Source organism: Thyridium curvatum, assembly GCF_004353045.1.
Source record: "Thyridium curvatum strain D216 chromosome Unknown NODE_26_length_443329_cov_82.569921, whole genome shotgun sequence".
Taxonomy (NCBI): Eukaryota; Fungi; Ascomycota; class Sordariomycetes; order Thyridiales; family Thyridiaceae; genus Thyridium; species Thyridium curvatum.
Genome location: NW_022156781.1, coordinates 93,185 through 104,414, shown reverse-complemented (window position 1 = coordinate 104,414; position 11,230 = coordinate 93,185). Strand labels below are relative to the sequence as shown.

The 11,230-nt window shown below is 55.0% G+C and overlaps 4 protein-coding genes across 4 annotated transcripts; 2 read left to right on the top strand and 2 right to left on the bottom strand.

Moving 5' to 3' along the window:
• Nucleotides 1–49: 49 nt before the first annotated feature.
• On the bottom strand, nucleotides 50–503 carry E0L32_005097 (uncharacterized protein; the record flags this gene model as incomplete). Its single annotated transcript, XM_031139582.1, has 3 exons — nucleotides 50–205; nucleotides 288–398; nucleotides 459–503. 3 exons carry the CDS (start codon nucleotides 501–503, stop codon nucleotides 50–52), a joined length of 312 nt encoding a protein of 103 aa, XP_030996413.1.
• A 459-nt stretch (nucleotides 504–962) lies between these two features.
• On the top strand, nucleotides 963–2,302 carry E0L32_005096 (uncharacterized protein; the record flags this gene model as incomplete). The annotated part of the gene is made up of 3 exons (XM_031139580.1): nucleotides 963–992; nucleotides 1,299–1,333; nucleotides 1,399–2,302. The coding sequence occupies 3 exons, from the start codon at nucleotides 963–965 to the stop codon at nucleotides 2,300–2,302; spliced, it is 969 nt and encodes a 322-aa protein (XP_030996412.1).
• Nucleotides 2,303–4,075: 1,773 nt separating this feature from the next.
• On the top strand, nucleotides 4,076–7,109 carry E0L32_005095 (uncharacterized protein; the record flags this gene model as incomplete). Its single annotated transcript, XM_031139579.1, has 2 exons — nucleotides 4,076–4,674; nucleotides 4,967–7,109. 2 exons carry the CDS (start codon nucleotides 4,076–4,078, stop codon nucleotides 7,107–7,109), a joined length of 2,742 nt encoding a protein of 913 aa, XP_030996411.1.
• Nucleotides 7,110–7,415: 306 nt separating this feature from the next.
• Nucleotides 7,416–9,178, bottom strand: E0L32_005094 (uncharacterized protein; the record flags this gene model as incomplete). The annotated part of the gene is made up of 5 exons (XM_031139578.1): nucleotides 7,416–8,107; nucleotides 8,231–8,402; nucleotides 8,490–8,568; nucleotides 8,645–9,007; nucleotides 9,123–9,178. The coding sequence occupies 5 exons, from the start codon at nucleotides 9,176–9,178 to the stop codon at nucleotides 7,416–7,418; spliced, it is 1,362 nt and encodes a 453-aa protein (XP_030996410.1).
• Nucleotides 9,179–11,230: the final 2,052 nt, after the last annotated feature.

The following is an 11,230-nucleotide window of genomic DNA, read 5'->3' as shown; positions in this document are numbered from 1 at the left end:
ATTGCCCCTCACATAAAGTCGACAAACTCTCTGACTGAATGCAAGGCCTTCAGAAAACACCGGGGCAGAAATCGACAACCTGACCCTTGGAGACAATACCCTTGATGCTCTCCACGAATGCTAGATGCTCAGGGTCTTTTTCCAAGTAGTATTTCCTGTCCTCCTCGCTCTCAAACTCGCTGACGAAGATGTGCGAGATGCCATCCTAACAGCAAAGCCGATGCAGATAGTTAGGATATCAGTCGTCGATGAAGCGGCATGCAGGCTCGGCAGCAGTGCAAACTCACCTGTAAACCCTCGGGACTGTTGTCCTTGCCGCCAATGCCACTCTTGACATAAGGCTTGTTCGTTTGTGGGTGCAGGCACCTGTCCTTCAAGGCAAGCATCCTGTCGCAGACCTAAACAGAAGAGACGGTCAGGTCGGATCGAGTTTTGTCCAATGGAACCAGTGTACTTACACCCTGGACCTCTTCTTGCGTGGCCAGAGGCGCAAAGGAAAACATGACGACATGTATTATAGCCATTTTCGTCTGGATTGTTTTTGTTGTAACCTCAGTCGGTCTGGAGATTTGGCTCTTCAAGAAAGAAGGTTGAAGGAAGGTCTCATGGCGCGGACTCTCAGTTTGTGTTTGGGAGATCGGCCAAACTGGCAGGTGACTCTGCCTCTGCACACCATAAGACGCCCATCCAACGATTCAAGGTTGGACACCCGCGACACGAGAGATTCCTCTTCTGCGGAAGTGATCGATGCTATTCGGCCTAATTTTCCTTCCATGCCATACCTCCTTTCGGTCCTCCTCGTCATTTTATCACTGGCTATCCATTCTCTTTCTTCTGTTGGGCTCATGTTCAATTCCCACGGTTATACGGAACATTTGCCCACTGCATCACACTCCAAAGCGCCTTCAGACAGCTTACCTGCAATCCCGCACTCTATCAACAAGCCAATCCAATCGGTCGGAATGCCAAAACGTAAAATCATTCACACAGAGGTAAGGGGTAAAAAAAGAAGCAAAAGAAAATCGACAACAGCAGGATTCGAACCTGCGCCCGCGAACGGAAGAGATTTCTAGTCTCTCGCCTTAACCACTCGGCCATGTTGCCCGATGTGAGATTTCGACCGGAATTACGGCTTATACAGATCGGGCTAGTCTCGACAAGCTGAACTTACCTTCGTCCAAGTGGAGACGAGCCGTATTTTAAACAGTCAGACGACGATACTCATAGATAGAAACTGACAGCTTGGCCTAAATGTAATCTTTTTGATATTATTACTCGCTGATGACAGACCACTCTAGTTTTCCACGCAGCTCCGCAGACCCGACTCGCTCGGGTCTGGCCAGGAACACCGTCACTGAGAGATGATACAAGATGCCACACCCACCACCCCTCATAAAGCATAGCTATCCGGCGGCGCCTCGTACACGGCGCCCCTGTAGATCTCCAGCACCGACACCAGCGGCAGCAGCAGCATGAGCAGCGACAGCAGCTGCCCGAAGCTCCAGTCCTGCTCGCCCCGGTCCCGCAGCGGCACCGACGGCGCCCCGAACGCCTGGCTCAGGACGATGATGCGCGCCGTCGCGCCGATCGCGATGGCCGCCATCAGCGCCGTGCCCACCAGCTGCGCGGCGCGGTAGAACCTCGGCCGCCGCTGGCCCGCGGCCGCGCCGTGCAGGTACCACGTCGCCAGCGCGAAGACGACGCAGTTGCCCGCGATCACGGCCCCCGTGCCGACGTACATGAGCCCCGCGTTGGGCGCCGCGCGGCCGTCGTCCCCGGCCGCGCCGTAGTCCCAGACGCAGGCGATGGGCAGCGTCGGCGCCAGGTCGCGCCGGACGCTCTGCAGGACGTAGGCGCCGTAGACGGTGCTGAGCGCGAGGTTGACGAGCATGAGGGCCTGGCGCAGCCAGCGCAGGACCCAGTCGCGGCGGAAGTCGCGCACGAGGACCAGCAGCGTCGCGTTGTGCACCGCCATGGACAGCAGCGACAGCATCCAGACGAGGAAGAAGTGGTAGGGCACGAGGGTCGCCGCCTTGGCCAGCCCCACGCTCTGGATGCCGATGCCCGTCATGATCTGCTGGTCCGAGTAGCTGCTGAGCAGCTTGCGCCGGATCGTGTGCTGCGGCCGGCGGCGGCGGCAACCACCGTCGCCCTGGGATTTTGGCAGGCGGTCGTCGTCGTCTTGTTCCGGACATGTGACCAGGCTGTCCTGGATGATGAGCGAGGCGCTCATGACCAGCACCAGGCCGGCTGTGAAGATGAAGGAGAGAAGGACCTGAGCATATATCACTGTCAGTGCTGATCCATTTAGTGGATTCCAGGCTTTTGGGTCTCCCAGCAGCGACGCTTATGCGGGGCTACAGCGAGTTGTTCCAGGCGGCACTTACACCGGTCCCAGCGATGCCCGCATCGGTAGGTGTATCCTTGGGGATATCTTTGCAGTTTGCCGTTTCAAACATGGCGCTGTTGGCTCGTGATGATCATGTCAAGCGGAGAAAAAAAGATGGGCAGTATGCAAAGGAGTAGAGAAAGTCTAGGTAAGCCTTGAAGAGAAACTGGCAATCAATTTGCCTCTCGTTTGCTTGCTTGTTGAGTGCAACCTGAGCGACAGGCATGCAGGGACCGTTTTATGACGTCTGTGTAAGCGCTCGCTGGGGTTGGTTGGCCCTCTTTGTTGGCATGAAACAAGGGACGATCCTCCACAGGGGCGGGTTGCGATCCCTGGCCACATCATCCTTGGCCGCCCAACGACTGGCTCTCAGTGGCCGGCAGTGACGCAGGCTGTGCAATGCTCGCCAGATGAATTGTCCATTCAAAGCATTGTCCTTTGTCCGCAATAAATTTATCTAGGCCTGGCTGTTTGAGGCGTCTGTTTCACCTTGCACCTAGCTGAAATAGCCGCCCTGTGAGCATAGAGGTCCGGCAAGCAGGACAAAGACCTCGTATATGACCTGAAGCGGCTATGGTGTTTACGACTACCTTAGGCAACGCTGGTCCAGTCCTGCCGGACGACTTTTTCCTTTTCTTTACGTGGCTCACTTACGCCTAAGAGTCGGCAGGCTACACAGTTCTGGCATCGGTCGGGACTGGATTGAGTAGACGGGCGTGTTTGACTTGGCATTTGTGGTAAGCCACTTCTCAAAAGTCATCTGGGCGCTGAGGAACTAATGATGGCCCAAAGGTTCACGGTAGCGGAGCGTGGGAGACCTTGACCGACTGCTGGTAGCCCTCCCTCCGGCACTGTGATGCTCTTTAATGAAGGCACCCGCAAGTCTCGAACTCAATGAGGCTGGACCCATGAGAATGGCTTCACAGTTTCAAGTTGATAGTTCAAGGCCCTAACCAATCTGCTTAGATCTATGCGAACAATATTTAGGACTTGGGTTGTTTTGATAAGTGGTGGTCAGCATAAGGCGAGTTACTATCAAGCCATGATCAATCTTGAACCGATGCCAACAGAAGCATACACACAGCAAAAAGGTGTACTCTTTGGAAGACTGACATGGAGACAGGTGTGGCCACCACAGGCTGAAAGTGACAGTACCTTGGTCCGCCTGATTCCTTCGTGAAAAGGGGCCCTTGATGCAGTATTCCTGCTTTCTAATGCGTGGTCTACGTCTTGGTGAACTTCGCCGCAGCTCCCAACCATGGAGCAAATTGAGCCTGGCTGAATCACCGCATGAGTGACCATTTGGCACTTGAACAACGAGCCTTGATTGCCTGCCTGATCTCGAATGGAGCCGATGCGTTGTTCTTTGACCGCTACCCCTCGACAGCCAGCTGCACCTCCTAGCATACGCAGCCTCAGCACTGCCCAGTGATTCTGCACATTGCGTTCGCGACGGGCTGGGATTGCAGTACGCCCCGGCGGCAGTGCAGATTATTCCATTGGATAACGAGATCTTCGTAGTGCAGCCAGTCGTTGGGTACGCGACTGGCATACTGCGCTTGCCCAACCTCGACGTTCGTCCGTTGATTTCTGCTTGCATAAAAGTATATGCTGTCGCTTCTTTCAGGTCACATATGCCACCGGCAATTACACTGGACCGGAATCCTGCCGTTAAAGAACACGACCATGGCTTCCTTTGGGCAGCTGACTGGTGCTTTCCTGAAGGCTTCACAGGAGACAACCCTGGCATTCGCCAACTTGAATTTCGACTTTTCCATCATCAAGTACGATGCACCCCAAGAGTACAGAAGGCTGGGTGAAGCGCTCACAAAGCGACGGAGAGACGAGGCAGAGGACGGGCAGCTCCACGTCACGGCCCGCAAGCTGAGTGCGCTTTTCCACAGCGTCATGCCCGAAGTGCCCAACTTGATACAGGCGTATGGAAAGCGTGTGAGCGAGATCGCCAAGCTACCCCAGACGAAGACCAAGTCTTCGATCAACCCAGCGATCTTTGCCGACCATCTTGGCGCTGACGGAACTACCATCTGGGCAGCAGCCACATCTGGCCGTGAGGCAGTCACGATACACCTCCTCGCATGCATGCTAGCACGGATATGGACGCGGGAAGAGGCGATCTCTGTCTGGAGCGAACTTGTGGAGCAGAGAAAGGCACACCTTCGGACCCAGATTGCAAATTGCGAACACGAGTTTAAGGCATCGGACCTCACGGCTTCCCGCCTTGAGATCAGCAGGGTTCAGCTAGATAGCTGGGATGCCAGTGCTCGGTATGCGAATAACTGAAAACTCAGAGATAGATTCGAAAGCTAACAATGCCCAAAGATCATGGCTTCAGGTTGCTGATGATGCCAAAAAGCTATAACAGACACAGCTACGGCTTGTCATTGACAATATCCCACTGCCAGTCTCTACACATACTACAGTGTATGAAGCGGTCATCGAAGCCTGGTCCAACGCCCTCATTGCTTTGGAGAGACTGATCAACGGAATCCCTCAGAGCATCCAAAACGGCGCCGTGCTCTTAGGCTTGTCGTCCTGGCACATATATCCAGATCTTAGTGTGGCTGAGAGCAATCAGCAAGTGTTCCAACGCGACTCTCTCGTCGAACCTGGCGGGATTGTCACCATTGGCTTACAGGGCAAGCATGACGATAGTCAGGGGTTGTTTTGGTCTCTCCCTCTGGCACACGCCCGTTACTATGGAGACCCTGTTATGATCAAGCGACATGCCGGAGTGGGAGACTCTCGGGTTGCGTTTGAGGATTTTCTGTTTGTCTGCCTCGGAGCTGTTCTCGGAGGATGGAAAATAGCAAGCTCTCGCCTCGACGCTGCACTGGAGCTGATACATAAATTTGCTGCAACTGTCCGATGGCAAGGGGCTGCTCTCACAGACAGGCCAAAAAGGCTAGAATGGCTCCGAACCTTCGGGGAGGCAATCAGTCTGTACACAAAGTCGAGGGACGTACGACGACAAGAGATCACACACCTTCTCTTATTTGGCCAGCGAAGATCGCGCGAGTTCCTTGATGCAAACAAAGAGAAAATCGCTCCCTTCTTTGGCCTGACCGAATTCACTGGTCTTGTCACTTCCTTCAACAATGATTCTTCTGGATGTGTTTATTTTCTCAAGATGTGGGCCCTGAACAATCTGAAAGCCTCGAAAGCAAAGCATGCTGTCATTAGATACCACACAACGTCTTTTTCGACAGCCCAATACACCACGGTGCTTGACAACGAGTCCTCGAAGAAGCGCAGGAGAACTCGAAGCAGCACGCAGCAAGTCAACCCTTTGAACGCTCCTCTCACCTGGGCAGACTCGGAAGACTGTCCCACATTCGACATGACAACAATCTACATGCCCGGTCGGCTAGGCGGTGAACGGGAAGACTACACCATAGTGTGTGGCGAACCATCTATCGCGGCTGTTTATCTACCGTCTCGGATTCGCGAAGAACGCCAGACGCGGATTGCAGTAGGGCAGCTCATTGATTGCTTGGAGAGGGCCGAACTAGATCTGTCTCAACTGGTCGATTCCTTCTTTACCGAGTACAAAAGGCTCGAATCGAGCAATTATTTCCAGTCCTTGCAGGCCATTGATACAGCTAAACTTGTATTCGACAAGCTTCCCGGCGCCAAAGTTGATCTACGTGTGACCCTAGCAAGCCCAAGTGGAGCAAAGTGGTGGCAATCGACTGTGTGCAATCACGAACTAGGATTGGCGACAACATTGAGCTGCATCGCCTACTTCGAGACTGGAGGGTTGGACATTGACCCGGACTCAATAGGAGATGACACATTTGCACTGTCGTATAATGCCTCTATCTTCGTGGCAAGCAATCTTTTGCGAGATCCTGGCGAAGATGACCCCGAGCCCCTGGTTGAGGTACTCTTTGGTAATGTAGGACGTCCAGGCCTGGCATTCCTGATCAGTCCGCCGGATCCCAGAATTGCAGAGGTGAACTTTGCAGAGTGGAATCTGGTCACTCATGCTCCCTTTGACGGCTCCTTTCTGGATGGATTCGACAAGACCACATTTCACTTGTCCTTCACCGGTTACGAACTCCCGGTAGATGTTGACCGGCGGAGCAATAGAGATGCACCGGCATATTTCCTCGAGACTGCCATATCCATTTATGATAGGGGTAGGTGGATTGGTGATATCAACAACTCTAGATCTTGGGACGATGTCATCAAGATATCTGGAACGGGGTGCCATCACAGTGCTTCACAGAAGGCAGACATATCCTGCCTTCCGTCCTTTATCGCTGTAGACACTTGGCAAGAGCTTCTTGATACCCCAGCCGAGAGTTTCATGATCCGCGCGTTCGACAATCCCATAGGACGCCTCGCGACGGCCTTGATTGCAGCTAGAGTGGTAGAGTATGTTCTCATTCTATCAAGGAAGGATCCCTGCTGGGCATGTTTGAGACGAGATCTACATGGGCTCGGAGATTCAGACGCAACAGAGACTTTAACTGGGAATTCAGTAGATGATATCAATGATTTCTACTATGACGAAGGACAGTCTGAGGCCCACGACGAAGACTCCTTCGAGGCGTTGGATTGTCAGTTTGCTCTGAGGGGTGATCAGGAACGTGATAGCTATGGGCTTGACTTCCAGATGCCCGAGGATAACGAGGAGCTGGATATTGATATGGAAGCAAAGATGCTTCAAATTGGCCGAATCGCCGTCGTATTTTGAGGTGGGATTTCCGCCAGGTTACTTTTTCCTGCATGACTCACAGTTTTTGGTTATGCTTGGGGGTCGCGTCCGTGACTGATGTAGGCTGCAATCGAGGACACTGCATTCAAGTTGTGGGCAGTCTTTCCAGGAAGACACTTGTGGGCACATAAAGCTGATATCAATGAGGTTCGACACTCTTTTGAACTTTTCAAACCCAAATCAAATACTACCATCACATCTTCCACTGCTCATGTACCAGTCAATCGATCAACCCGTACAATCATTTTACCTCCGTTTCCCAACGGCCTCCCCCTCTTTTCCCCCTCACCTGTGAACGACGGCAAGCTTCCCCCGGACGGGCACGTTCTCCGCCCTGCCCGGCCGCGGGAACCCGTCGACCTGGACGCCCTCGCGGAACAGCAGGCAGTGCGTCGACCCGCCGAAGTGGAACATGCCCAGCTCCTGGCCCTTCTTGACCCTCTGCCCTTCTTTCACCGTGATCTCGCACGTGCTGACCTCGTCCATGCCGACGCCGATAAAGGCCATGAGGCCGACGGCCGGGTTGTCCGCCTCGATGAAGATGACGGCCCGCGTGGCCAGCGCCGTGAGGTAGCCCTGCGCCGCCGTGATGCCCCGGACGTCGATGGCGTCCTCCCGCTTGGCCGCGTTCTCCGGGTCGCCCACGCCCTCGAACAGCGGCTCGGAGAAGTAGGTCCCGTCCCTGACGAAGGCGCGCACGATCCTGCCGGACACGGGGGCGTGCCAGCGGTGGTAGGACAGCGCGGACAGGAAGGCCTGGTAGACGGTGGCGGCGGCGAAGTGGCGCGCGGCCAGGGGGTCGTGGGCGAGCATGTCGAGCACCGAGTAGGGCTGGCCCTTGATGAAGAAGCGGTCGCGCAGCCTGGCGCCGCGCACGAGGTTGAAGACCTTGCTCTCGCAGGCGTTGGCGATGACGCTGTCGTCGTCCGGGGAGGCGACGGGCCGGGCCGAGTCGCGGATCTGGCGGGTGAAGAAGTCTTTTTTTGTTTGGCGGATAAGTCAGTATTGTTCAATCGTTTGTTGGGCCAGTCCACCTTTTTCTTCTTCTTTTTGGGTCGGGAAAAGGGGTTATGGGATGAGAGAGAGAGGGTTCTACGTACCGTCCCACGACTTGAATCCGTAGTGCTTCTTGGACGGATCGCACACAAACACGTCCTCGAACTTGTGGTCGGTCTTGTAGGGGGCGTTGGCGACGGCCATCAGGTCGCTGTAGCCCGTCTTGCCGAACCAGCCGGCGTCGTGGTCGCCCAGGACCTCTGCAGACTCGGGTGTCTGGATGGACAGATGGGTTAGTATCGGAATTCGGCCGGACAGCACCATCGCCTGTCCCCTCTCTCGGGTGACTCGACTTTAACTTACAGTCAAGTACTTGCCCCACGCATTCAGCACCTTCTTGAGCATCCTGTTCACATCCGGGTCCAAGAAAGCCGCATGTCCACTGCGTGACCCGTCAGTGCGTCTGAACCAGCTCCCCTCGTAATTTCAAGCCTTAAACATTCGCCGGAGTAGCTCACCTAGGCGTCCCCATGACATAGTCAAACACGGCGCACATGGGCACGCCGACCATGCCCACGCTCTCGGCGGCGTCGGTCCACAGCGGCGCAAAGGCAAAGGTGTGGTTGAGCACGTCGAGCATGTGGCCGTAGTCGCGGATCTGCTTGTTGCCGACGGGGTCGTCGCAGTAAGGGGGGCGGTTGGGCACCTCGTCCCACATCTGGGAGAAGTACATGAAGATGCGCGGCTCGCCCTCGATGAAGTCCTTGAACTCCTGCAGGGCCGGGGACAGGGCCCTGCCCGGGTTCTCGTCGACGTGCTTGACCTGGCGGCGCAGCCACTCGTGGTGCACGCGGTGGTCTGCCGGGAGCCAGTCGCCGAGGCTGCGGAGAGTTAGTGAATGGTCTCGTTCGTTGACGAGTTGAAGTGGTGGCTTCAAGGAGCTTGGACAGCCTGGGCCTCGGGATGGAGTGCTGTTGGATGCGGGACGTCACTGACCTGGGGACCTTGTGCTTGTTCGGGATGTGATGGTGGTCACCGTGTTGCCAAACCATTGTGCCAGCCAAGATCTGTGATCTTTGTGGTAAATCGGGATACTATTCTTTTCTGCTGCGTTTCAGATGAATGCAAGTTGGTGAACCGAACCGAAGAAAAGATGCCAAGACCTTTTTTTCTTTTATTTATCTATGTTTGCGAGCTAGACCAGACGGTGACGTACACTGAAAATCATCCAGGAACCAGGACCAGAGACGTGGGCTGAGTAACAGAGCTTCGGTGCGGGGAATGGGAGATGCTTGGAGAAGACGTGCGCGATCGTAGAAAGTTCATGATGTCAGGCCACGTCATGCCGCTAACACGACGGGCTAGAACCGCGCTGCCAAAACCCGGATTTCGCAACTTTCTTGTCGACTCAGTGGGGACTGGTATTGAGGTGTCAAATTGGATTACAATCGTGCCCGAATTGGCAGCAGACAAAAGCGTTGGACCGGCGCCGAGTCGGCCCTGAGAACGGGAGGGGTGATCTGCAATTTCGCAAAGCTCGGACGAGCCAAGACCCGGAGGGTGTACGGCGGACGCCGCTGCCAAGCCCGGGGCACAGCCGTCACAACTTTCATGTCAATGCTTGTAATATAGCGTGCCTAGAGCGTGTGGCGCAAGTACGCTCGCGGATGAAGAATGGAGACAGAATGAGATCCCAGTCGCAAGCCCGCGACAAGTCCAGCCAGTACCGTTGAAATTCAAAAAAGAAAAAAAAGCCACAGGCATCATCCAGTCGTGGTGGGTGAATGCAAGCCACTGAGTAAGCTTCCGGTGTGTGGTAATTCATAGTCACGGAACAACCACCGAGGCGACTTGCGAGGGAACAATTGCCGACATTATCACCTCGTCTCGCGTGTGCCAGGTGCATTTCATGACATATCGACATATCGATAAAGGAGGGGTTGGCGGGACTGCAGAGGACAGAAAGTAGACCCTGCGGAAACCGCCAGAGAGCAACGTTGTCTCGCATGTTCGAGCGCATATTCAAGGAGTTCACGAGGGAGGAGAAGAATGAATGCCAAACCAAGTAAGATGACGGGGAATCTCGATCGAGACATGATACCATTTGCCTGTGAGGGCCAACATGGACCAGGCTTCTCGGCGTCAGCCATCACGACACTCGTCGTCTTTTCCGAGTCCCGATCAGCAGACCGGAGAGCCGTGATGAGATGGGATGAGCGAAAGGACTAGGAGGTGTGTGGCGAGCAAGTTCTTTCTTCTGCCGCTTGGGCAGGGGGTGGGTGTTATGTAATTGAAGCCGTCGCGATGTCGGGCACACAGGCTCGGATCGAGTAAGAGTCGAGTAAGAGTCGAGTAAGAGTCGAGTAAGAGTCGAGTAATACCGGCCACGCGGGAAGGGCAACTCGCCAAGCCGCCACTCTTGCAGGCCTGGCTCTGCGAAATCCGGAAATGATCAGGCCAGGAGTGCATGTCTGCAAGTCGTCTGTCGAAGAGTGCGAGAATGCGAAAAGATGAAAAGACGAAAAGACGCTAGGCCGATACGGTGAAGATATTACTCGATATTTACTCGATCAAAACTGGTGAAGACTAATCTGGACCCCTCCAGGGTTCCGGGGCGCGGGGCACTAACTACTTGTACTTGTATTTTCTTCATAGTCGGTGGATCCAGCCCGGAGTTTGGCCACATGAGCTGGCACTGGCATCGTGTCCCGTCCGCCATCCACTGCGAGTAGAGTCGGGTTGGCGCCGAAAAGGGTAAACTGGTAAACGGACGGACATAACTTGGTGTGCAGTAGCCTGGCCACAGACTTGCAGCGCAGGGAGGGAGAGGAGAGGTGAAGACGGCGAGAGGTAACCCAGACTGATCAAATGATAGGCATCTTGGCTGGAACCACCGAATCCCCTCCAGTCTGGTCTTCTCCCCCCCTCCAGTCCAGTCTCCCCCTCTCACCACCACCCTTCCCTGACCCAACCCTTGTCAACTTTAATCGCGAGCCAATCTCGGTCAGGTATCGCTTGTCCTGGCGATCCCTCCCGCCCTCCGGCCAATCAGCGCCGACTGATAAAGCAAAAGAGGACATCCCTTCTCCTCGGCCGAACCAAAA